We start from the raw sequence: 10,341 nt of genomic DNA, 5'->3' as shown, positions 1-10,341 counted from the left end.
CACAATAATGCCTATGCATCATCCAGTGTGTCCATGGTGCCCAAACTGCCCAATCATTCAAGGCCAAGTTCAAGGCTAGATGGATGCCCGGCTTCAAACAGAATTTGCTCATTTGTGGTCGTCCTCGTCGTCTCACTTCAATTACATTCATTCAACAATTCAATTCCATTGTCTATTCAGACATTTCGCAATAATTTTCTGGATCACATACATCACCCTTAATTTCCACAATATTCTAAATAATGTCTGGCAAAGTCGCGATTGTAACGGGGTCAAACAAGGGTGAGTAGTCCTAAAGTTAGTACTTGTAAAGTAGTATCGTTGTTTTCGAATCAATTACGAAAAGTTCTGAATTTATTCACCTACCGAATACCGATATATACATTTGAAATATATATTATATAGGTATTGGCTTTGCCATTGTGAGAGCCCTTTGCAAGCAATTTGATGGGGACGTTTACCTTACCTCGAGGGATGAAGGACGAGGAGTTGAAGCTGTCGACTTGTTGAAAAAAGTACCAAAATCATTCTGCAGAATTAATTAATTAAGAACTGATCTATTAAGCACCTTCAATTTTTTATAGGAAGGACTGAGCCCAAAATTTAGCATTCTTGATATCAATTCATCAGCGAGTATTGCAAAATTTAAGGATTTTATCCAAACCACCCACGGTGGAATCGACGTGCTTGTGAACAATGCTGGGATCGCATTCAAGAACAATGCTACAGAACCATTTCATGTCCAAGCTGAAGTGACAAACGGCACCAATTATTTCGCAACCAAAGATTTTTGCAATGCAATTTTTCCACTACTTCGACCGCATGCAAGAGTTGTGAACGTTTCCAGTTCGTCTGGTAAATTGTACATTCTAAAGTTAAAAAAGAACTCGTGATGATGTATAATTGCATACCTAATGTTTCAGGATATTTGAAGAAAATAAACGGCAAAGAACCAGAGTCCATCGAATTGCAGAAGCGATTTGCAGATGTAAACTTGACGCAAGACGAACTGTCTGGAATGGTCAATAAATTCATCGAGTGTGTAACAATCGTATATTTAATCTTTCTAATACAAGTTAGGCATTCATAGAAAATATGGTATAACGTTTAGATTAACTAAGACGGGAAATCATTTTGAACACGGGTGGCCCAATAGTACCTACAGCGTTTCGAAGGTAGCCTTGTCGTCGTTGACAAGAATCCAGCAGCGTGAATTGGACGAAGCACGACCTGGCGATGACATTATCGTCAATGCTGTCCACCCAGGTAACCTAACCTAACCAAACCTTCCCAAATTTGTTAGCATTGTGGAATATAAAATTGTACTTATTAATGTCACTTCTAGGATACGTGGACACAGATATGACGAGTCACAAGGGTCCACTGAGTCCTGACGAAGGAGCGATTGCTGCCACATGGTTGGCGTTATTGCCTCAAAATGCGACCACTCCTCGAGGGGGTTACGTGTGGCACGATAAGACAGTTGTAGACTGGGCAAATGGACCAGCTCCAGGTGAATATTAGAACATGCACAAGAAGGATGGACCGTAAATTACGGTCCGTAATCACGCCGATTTCATTCACCTCACAAATCCTGTCAATAATAATGTTGATTTTTGTGTTACTATTTTCTGTTGGTTAACAATGTGAATTATTTTATATTCCATGTATGCATTTTAATATTCTTTTCATAATTTGTTCATGTTTAGAATAAAAATGGGTGAAACTGAAATTTATATAATAAACTACAATTTGAGCTGAATAAGCTATCATAAGCATCATTACAAGTATGGGCCAATGCATGAAATTATGCAAAAATATAAAAATCAATATTTTCTTTGTTTGCAATAACGAAAATCTTACTTCAATATGCTAAACTCAAATGCAACCAAGGTCAAAAGAAGGGTATTTTACATACATACTTTCTATAGAGTTGTAGAATCTCCTACAATAGGGTATAGATAGACTGGAGTTGGAATGATTCCATGCCCATAGCTCTTTCTTTGTTTAACTACCACCAAAATATTGTCCAGCAAAAATAAGTTTACTTAGTAAACCCTCCGTAATTTTGCAAACAATGTCTAAAGTAGCAATTGTCACAGGATCTAATAAAGGTATGTATATATACTATATACTTATTTTTGCAATAACATGCACATATGTGACATGCCTATGCCTATTAAATTAACCAAGAAGCAATAACTTCACTTAATGAAGGAATATGGAATAATAATAAAAATTATAACTTGCGTTTTTACAGGCATTGGTTTTGCCATTGTGAGAGCCCTTTGCAAGCAATTTGACGGGGACGTTTACCTTACCTCGAGGGATGAAGGAAGAGGAGTTGAAGCTGTCGAGTTGCTGAAAAAAGTCTCAAACACATTCATTGAAATTATCATTGAAGCGATTAACATATTGTAAACTTTATTTTTAGGAAGGACTGAACCCAAAATTTAGCATTCTTGACATCAATTCATCAGCGAGTATTGCAAAATTTAAGGATTTTATCCAAACCACCCACGGTGAAATCGACGTGCTTGTGAACAATGCTGGGATCGCATTCAAGAACAATGCTACAGAACCATTTCATGTCCAAGCTGAAGTGACAAACGGCACCAATTATTTTGCGACAAGAGATTTTTGCAATGCAATTTTTCCACTACTTCGACCGCACGCAAGAGTTGTGAACATATCTTCTGTTTGTGGTGAATATGATGTACAATAATTTCCTGCTATTTTGGATTTGTTAATTCGTTATTACATTTAATTGATGTTTTATGATACAGGATTTTTGAAGAAAATAAATGGGAAAGAACCCGAATCATTGGAACTCCAGAAAAAATTTGCTGATCCAAAGCTAACTCAGGATGAATTATCGGGCATGGTCAACAAATTTATTGAGTAAGAAACAAATATGTAAATCGAATGAGTTGTACCTACAAATTGTAGGCTACAATCATTTTTGTGGCACTTATGTGTGGTTGATAATAATACATATATATACATGTTCATCTCAGGTTGACAAAGACAGGAAATCATTTTGAATACGGTTTCCCAAACAGTGCTTATAATGTTTCGAAAGTAGCTGTGTCGTCGTTGACAAAAATTCAACAGCGCGAGTTTGATACGTCCAGACCTGGCGACGATATTGTTGTAAACTCGGTTCATCCTGGTATGATTTAAACAATACAAGCCATATTCTTGACCAATTTTCATTAACATGGACGATTTTGTGCACGTAGGATACGTGGATACGGATATGTCAAGCCACAAGGGGCCTCTAAGTCCCGACGAAGGAGCCATTGCTGCCACATGGTTGGCGTTATTGCCTGAAAATGTGACCACTCCTCGTGGGGGTTACGTCTGGCACGATAAGACAGTTGTAGACTGGGAAAACGGACCAACCCCAAGCGAATATTAATTACATGTATGCAATGATCATTAAATAAGATTTCTTGCTGTTTGATTTATAAACTTTTTATGACGATCATTTATTGGCGTTAAATTCACAATTCATTCATTCTAAGGTCTCAGTTAGACTCTGATAACAATAATGGAAGTGCCACTTCCTCATCTTTTGTCTGCCGATGATACTTCATGTTTTATGATTATTAACAACAAGTTGTATAACTCCGTACATTTTGTTTAGATTTTGCCACGCGCCGTAATTTTTTCTTATCCTTTTACGCAAATTCTTACAAGCAATTTCACAAACGACAAAGATACATACGGTACTGCGTTCCTGTTTTAAGTAAAATAACACTTGATCAATTAATCAAGACATGCAGTTAAAATACCATTTAGTAGTACTACATGTCTTGCAAGATATTATAGACGATGCTATCGTATACTCGTTCTAGATGCTAAACTTTACATACCTACTTTGCATGTTTAGAATAAGTATGGGCAAAGTTAAGTTAAGTTATGTATGTGTGCCTCTAATACTCTTCCCTTGACCATGACCACATCGTATCACAGTGCATAACAAGTGAAATAGTAGTGACGCATTACATATAATTTTCACAAACAACAATACCCTGCCTTACATGCTATGTACATATGCTATGCGCTTCTCAAAACATGACCTATTGTTTTATAAAATGCACAATCTTCAATATCCGGCTTATGAATTGCAAGAAATATTATAATTTGATTTAAAACTAAAATTGATTTATTGTCCATAATATGTCCATCATCATCATCATCTACTTAAGTAGTTGCAGACATATATAAAATGCATTTTTATTCGATACATGAATTATGTAATACATTTTAGTAATCTACAAAACAGCTACATATGCCCTGTCCTACCTGCTCTAATTCAATTGTCACTCCGGATATGAAAATGAGTGGTTCGCAATTATTCGTGCGTGAGTGGCAAGAAGCAACAATATTGGTGCTTCTTGCACGTAGACTTGTTGCAAAACATTGCCTGACTTTGTTAGGTTTATAACGAGGCAAGAAAATAACAAAGGGAACTTGATTTTGCACATTATGTATTTTGCCAAACAATGCCTGCACAATGTTTTGGGTGCCTCATATGCAATTAAGTAAGAATATGTAACTTGTTTACTGAAAATATTTGCGGTACACACTTATTTTCTTTGTTTTCTATGCGTGGTAATCTATGACGTTTAGCAGTTGCTACTTCTGTACATTTGAATCATATTTTCTTTAATTCTCCATTGTTACTTGTGTGAACTTGCGGGATCGGATGCTTGTCATTTTGAGACGGGTAAACATCTTATGACGTAGAAATATGAATAATTGACCAGAGTAAAAATGAATAAATTCTCAAGCGACACTAATCCGTCGACCCATTACAACTTTTGATATCAGTCAGTTACCATTGTAAACTGACCCTAAGAACAAGACACTTGACATAAATAAGCGAAAAACATAAATATCTTAAATAACCACACTCATTGCTAAACACTCATTGCTAAATACTCATTGCTAAACACCAGAAAATGGACAACGAAGCGTATTGGAAGAGCTACGGAAGCTACACTAACACTGCCTTTGTGGGCTTAAAATCAATTTTGGACATTCAGAAATCGGTATTAGAGAGCCCGTGTCTTTACAAGAATTACGGAAACTGGAATGACCTTTGCTGCTTCAATTGCCAAGAGTCAGCGGATAGCTATCCTGCTGTGCAAGTAAAAAATGGGTACAAAAGTTATAAATCCGGTGGAAAATTGCGTCCAATTCTATTCGACATGAACATGAATGTGAAAAAGGGTTCCATGTAAGGAGACTCAAAGCACTATAGAAGTTAAAATTACTTAACTGTGTGTGAATTAAAATGTTACCAATTTAATTTCAGTTACACCCTCTTGGGGTCTAGCGGCTGCGGAAAGACGACCCTGTTAGAAATGATTGTAGGTCTTCAACATTTAGACTCTGGCGAAGTTTTGATATCCGGAAAGAAACACGGTGAAAAAAATGCAAGAGTGCCTGGCAGGGGCATCGGCTATATGCCTCAAGTAATGACAGACTTTATAAGAGAAAGCCAATTAAAGCTTGCTTCTCGTACTCATTAAAATAATAAAATGGGGGTTTTTGGTTTTAAAGGATATCTCATTGTACGGGGAGTTTTCAATATTTGAAACTATTACATATTTTGGAAAACTGAACGGCATGACGAAGTCCAACGTAGAAAAAAGTCGCAATTTCCTAATGGAACTGTTGAGTCTTCCTGACCAAGATAGACGAGTCAAGACCTTGAGGTAATTAAATGCTAGATAAATAATTAGACAGTTTCCATAAAAAAATGTCTAAAACGTGCTAAAATTTCTAATGCTGGTCACAGTGGTGGGCAAGCCAGGAGGGTGTCGATGGCTGTGTGCTTGGTCCACGGACCACCCCTACTTATTTTAGACGGTAATAATTTGAGCTTATAATTAAGATTAAGATGATGTAACTTACTGATGACTCCGTTTTCCACGTAGAGCCCACGGTTGGACTAGACCCTTTGTTGAGGGAATCGATTTGGAAGCATTTAAAGGGCCTGGCAGAAAATAAAGGGACAACCATAATAGTTACAACTCATTATATCGAAGAATCCGTTCACTCAAACACTGTGGGGTTTATGCGTGGAGGAAGGCTCATTATAGAAAATTCGCCATCTGAACTCTATGCCGAATATGGACTTAATTCTATGGAAGATATCGTTTTGAAATTGTGTCACGAAGACGAGAAAAATGCAGAAACCTCTTCGGGAAGATCACGTTCTAAATCATCAGGGAACATTATAAACGTAGAAATTTCGAAAGACATCGACAAAGTGCTGCGTGAGAAGAAAACTTGTCAAAAGGAAATAAAGGAATTCTTTTGCTTTGACCCCGATGCAGTAAAAAATTCACTGACCAGAATAAAATCACTTGCTCGCAAAAACTTTTATGTGATGATGCGCAACCTGATGTGAGCCCCATAACATATTTTTCTTGTGCGTAGTATAAAGACTGACATTAATCGTGTAATTTAACACTTTCATAGTTTACTGGCTTTCATCATTATCATGCCTGCGGTCCAAATTGTCCTTATGGGGATGTCAATGGGAGACCTCCCAAAACAGATGCGATTGGGTGTGGTTACCAACGAGTCCTGCGATTATCTACTAAACTCTAATTCAGTCGTTCCACTTGACGAGGAGGAGGAATGCCAAATTGCTAATTTGAGTTGCAGATTTCTATCAACCCTTCCAGACATTGTAGAATTGGTTAGTCGTCGATAAAAAGAAAGGTCAAATATTATAGTCATGTGGTGCACATAAAGACCTTTCACTTTAATTTCTATAGAGCTTTTATTCATCTGCGGAAGAAGCAAAAGATCAGATCAGATCAGGACTTATTCGTGGTTTTATGCAGTTCCCAGAGAATTATTCGGATTATATATATGAACGTTCTAGTAGTGGAATCATGCTTGACAACAGTACTATTTCGGGCTCAACGATATCCTTTAAAATGGATGCATCGAGTAAGTTACACAGTTTTTGTGAGTTTTTCGTGATGCGTATTATGCACATACATACATAAATACATTGTCGAATTGTTTAGACGCTGTGATGACAAAATCTCTGCAAAGGGTATTGTATGAAACGTATTCAAAGTTCGTGAAAACTTTGTTATCAAATTGTGGGATGAATCCTGAACTTGGAAATATTCCAATCAAGGTGAGCTTAGGATTAATGCTAAATCTTTATATTGCTATAAATCTTCTTACATTACAATTGCATTAATTTTTTGTGGGTGTAAACAGTTCGAAGATCCGATTTATGGGAATTTGGACATGGAGCTTCAGCAGTTTGTGGCTGCAGGAATGGTTGTCGGGTAAGCCAATAAAATTTGCACCGATTTTATAGAACCAATCCAACCAATTATATATGTTAACCCTTCTTTATAATTGACAATTGCAGGGTAGCCCTATTTTTTCCTCTTGCCAGTAGTACCATAACTTATCTGAGTGATAAAAAACAGGGGACCATGACTCGTGCACGTGTGGCAGGAACGCACCCTTGGGAGATCCTCATATCGTACTTTCTTACGGAGGGAGCAGTTTTAGTCTTGCAGACAGTCCTCTGCCTTTTCATATTTTTGTCCGTCTTTAGTGTCCAAATTGTGGGATCGATTTATCTCGCCTTTGCCCTCGTTGTCTTCAATGGCTTTGCTGGGATATCATTAGGCTTATTGCTGGCTTCCATTTGTGGAAAAGAGATTGAAGCAATTCTTCTAGCAATGGCAATCATGATGCCAAACTTTTTTCTGGCTGGTTCAATGTGGCCCATCGAATCCATGCCTGTATTTCTCCAAAAACTGTCTTACTTTCTCCCAGCAACTTTAGGCAATGAAGCATTTAGATCAATTATATTTCGTGGCTGGAGTTTCTCACACTTTTCTGTGTGGACTGGCTTCCTGTCCACGATTGGGTGGATATGTTTTTATTGGATTATCAATATTTATGTTCAAAAGTTCTCTTCAAAGAAATAGATTGTAAATCCTATACTTTCACCAAATAGATATTACGTATGTATATGCCAATAATGTGTATTTTTTTGTACAGTAGTTAGCGTTGTCTAAATATATGCATACTTATATTTACTTACATATATTTATAAACTTGACTGTACTAATTTTAGCTGAAATATATTATTACTGATACTACACTATTGCTGACTCATCCCTTGCCAAAACATCTAGTTCTTCGAGGCAACCTTTAAGAAATTCTTGAGCATCTTCTTGATTAGACAGATAATTACTCAATCCTCCCACTGTCAATCTTGCATTCCCATTGTATGTAATCGCCATAAGACAGTATCCTAAATATTCCAATCGTCAGCACAACTTAAATATGGACTAAACTATGTACTGGTATTTAGATTATTTATTTATTTTTAAAATACCTGATGGCGCATCCACTGGAGCATTCGAACCCACCCGTAAGCCTAATACGAAAAATTGACCTATTTTCACCGGCTCAGCAGGTCCCAATAAATTCGTAAAAATCAGGGACGGTCCATATTGACCACCAAACTTTCTCAACAAGGTTACAAGCACCGTTGGCAAAGACCCGACTAGTCCTAAAAGAAAGAATGTGGTCCATGGCAAGGTGGATTTCCGTAAAGCCATAATTCTCCGGTGAATAAGTTGCAGTCTTTTCATTCCGTCGGGCTCAGAAATTGGAACTCTGATAAAACCGTGTGAACTGTAATGCATACATTTAATTTAAATTTATATTCTTGTATTACATAATTTTGTGTCATTCCGTAGAATAGAAGCATATTTCTCAAATCTTTACTACACATACGTACATATGGTTTGTAAGCGAGGATGGATGGCCAGGCATTGGCAAAGGGAACATAATTTCCACTTCCAGTGGAAGATTTTTGATACCATTTCCAATTTTAGATATGAAACGTCGACTCCCTCCAGCGAATATTGCAATGAGGACAGAACTGAAGTCCACTTGATGCAATTGCCTTACTTGCTTTATCTTAGATACAGGAATATCGTTTGAAACAATTCCTACCAAGCGTGATCCTTTTCCATCCCGGTCTGCAATAAATTATTTAAAAATACAATCTTAGATAATACTTAAAATTTGAAAAATTTTCCAAGTGGTAAGAAACTACCGTTCATTTTCGGAATAATCCCCGGACTAGGACAGGATCTCAATAATTCACCCAAAATATCGTATGGTATCCTCAGGCAAAATATAAGCTTTCGCAGAAAGATACCTTGACACGTGCTGTTCTTATTAGCATGCAAGTTTGATTTTGCAGCAGTTTGCAGTACATGTGAAAATCCAAAAATGTTACTCAGAAATTTGAAAATACAAATTCCATCGCCTAAAATGTGGTGCATTCTAAATAGAAGGATGGATCCTAGTTGTTCATTACATTTACTGGAAGTATCAGGACTCAAAAGGTTCTTGGGGATGTTTGGAATTATAATAAAGTCCCATAATGGCCTTGATGGTACCCAAGTCTTTTCTCTGACGAGATGTAAAATGTATAGTTGTAGAGCGTTGTTAGATTCAGTTTTTAATTTCGGGAGGCTAAGGTTAAGATCTGTGCATGTATTTCAGATTAATTATTCGTAGGAACTAAATATGTACGAATAATCTTATTATTTACCTTTAGAGCAGTAGACGTGATTGCGAATATTGAAGTTTAGTGCAGGAGTCCAAAACAAAAACCCCATCCAGGACTTTACCGTTTCTTTCAATTCAGGATATAAAAGAGCACCTGTTGCAGAATTTACTACTTCCAAACCATTCTTTTCCACACAATGCGAAATGTAATCAACTCCTGGCGATGGGATTGATAACTCTATTGCGGCAAAGGACGTAAATGAGCTGACGCCGAATATATCTTCTGCTCCCATAATGGCATTCGTAGGCGACACCATTTGTCGTAATTGCCTCGACATGAAACATCTTGCAAGCACTGATATAATCGCCCGGTATGTTAGTAAAGGAAGAATGAACAGCAGAAATCCAATGATTGAAACAAACAGAAGCACGGGAGTGAAAACAATCGTTGCGAAAATTTTTAGGAATAGATTTAATTCCATTATTACTTTATTTTATAGTCCATGTGGAATCAAATGTGAAAATGGAATGCGTTCTGCTTACGAAAATGCAATCCTTACAATTAGTGAGACACGACTTGGACAAACGGAATCTAAGTAGTCCAATAACACAGCCAAGATTAAGAGGTTGGATTGCATGATGTGTTAATAATGACCAAATTGCTGAAAATTTCCACTGTACAATTCTTCTCATTTGCATTGATTTTGGATTTTTGCATTCATTATTTTATATAAATCAAGTCATCACGGA

General features: G+C 36.9%; 4 protein-coding genes across 4 annotated transcripts; 3 read left to right on the top strand and 1 right to left on the bottom strand.

Moving 5' to 3' along the window:
• Nucleotides 1–58: 58 nt before the first annotated feature.
• On the top strand, nucleotides 59–1,751 carry LOC110844333 (carbonyl reductase [NADPH] 1). Its single transcript, XM_022090511.2, has 6 exons — nucleotides 59–282; nucleotides 406–515; nucleotides 585–855; nucleotides 924–1,038; nucleotides 1,112–1,266; nucleotides 1,346–1,751. The coding sequence occupies exons 1-6, from the start codon at nucleotides 243–245 to the stop codon at nucleotides 1,522–1,524; spliced, it is 870 nt and encodes a 289-aa protein (XP_021946203.1). The 5' UTR covers nucleotides 59–242; the 3' UTR covers nucleotides 1,525–1,751.
• Nucleotides 1,752–1,955: 204 nt separating this feature from the next.
• On the top strand, nucleotides 1,956–3,490 carry LOC110844332 (carbonyl reductase [NADPH] 1). The gene is made up of 6 exons (XM_022090510.2): nucleotides 1,956–2,114; nucleotides 2,261–2,370; nucleotides 2,435–2,705; nucleotides 2,787–2,901; nucleotides 3,018–3,172; nucleotides 3,243–3,490. Exons 1-6 carry the CDS (start codon nucleotides 2,078–2,080, stop codon nucleotides 3,419–3,421), a joined length of 867 nt encoding a protein of 288 aa, XP_021946202.1. The 5' UTR covers nucleotides 1,956–2,077; the 3' UTR covers nucleotides 3,422–3,490.
• A 1,305-nt stretch (nucleotides 3,491–4,795) lies between these two features.
• LOC110844254 (ABC transporter G family member 20) lies at nucleotides 4,796–8,135 on the top strand. Its single transcript, XM_022090410.2, has 10 exons — nucleotides 4,796–5,248; nucleotides 5,327–5,486; nucleotides 5,575–5,729; nucleotides 5,813–5,883; nucleotides 5,952–6,423; nucleotides 6,499–6,721; nucleotides 6,801–6,978; nucleotides 7,059–7,174; nucleotides 7,261–7,331; nucleotides 7,418–8,135. Exons 1-10 carry the CDS (start codon nucleotides 4,971–4,973, stop codon nucleotides 7,986–7,988), a joined length of 2,295 nt encoding a protein of 764 aa, XP_021946102.1. The 5' UTR covers nucleotides 4,796–4,970; the 3' UTR covers nucleotides 7,989–8,135.
• LOC118434385 lies at nucleotides 8,030–10,127 on the bottom strand. The gene is made up of 5 exons (XM_035847763.1): nucleotides 9,635–10,127; nucleotides 9,131–9,568; nucleotides 8,810–9,053; nucleotides 8,402–8,703; nucleotides 8,030–8,317 (listed from the first exon to the last, which is right to left on the bottom strand). Exons 1-5 carry the CDS (start codon nucleotides 10,071–10,073, stop codon nucleotides 8,160–8,162), a joined length of 1,581 nt encoding a protein of 526 aa, XP_035703656.1. The 5' UTR covers nucleotides 10,074–10,127; the 3' UTR covers nucleotides 8,030–8,159.
• Between the last annotated feature and the right edge of the window lie 214 nt (nucleotides 10,128–10,341).

Source organism: Folsomia candida, unplaced genomic scaffold (assembly GCF_002217175.1).
Source record: "Folsomia candida strain VU population unplaced genomic scaffold, ASM221717v1 Fcan01_Sc002, whole genome shotgun sequence".
Lineage (NCBI taxonomy): Eukaryota > Metazoa > Arthropoda > Collembola > Entomobryomorpha > Isotomidae > Folsomia > Folsomia candida.
Note: the sequence above shows the minus strand (reverse complement) of the source record. Positions and strands in the feature narration are given on the sequence as shown.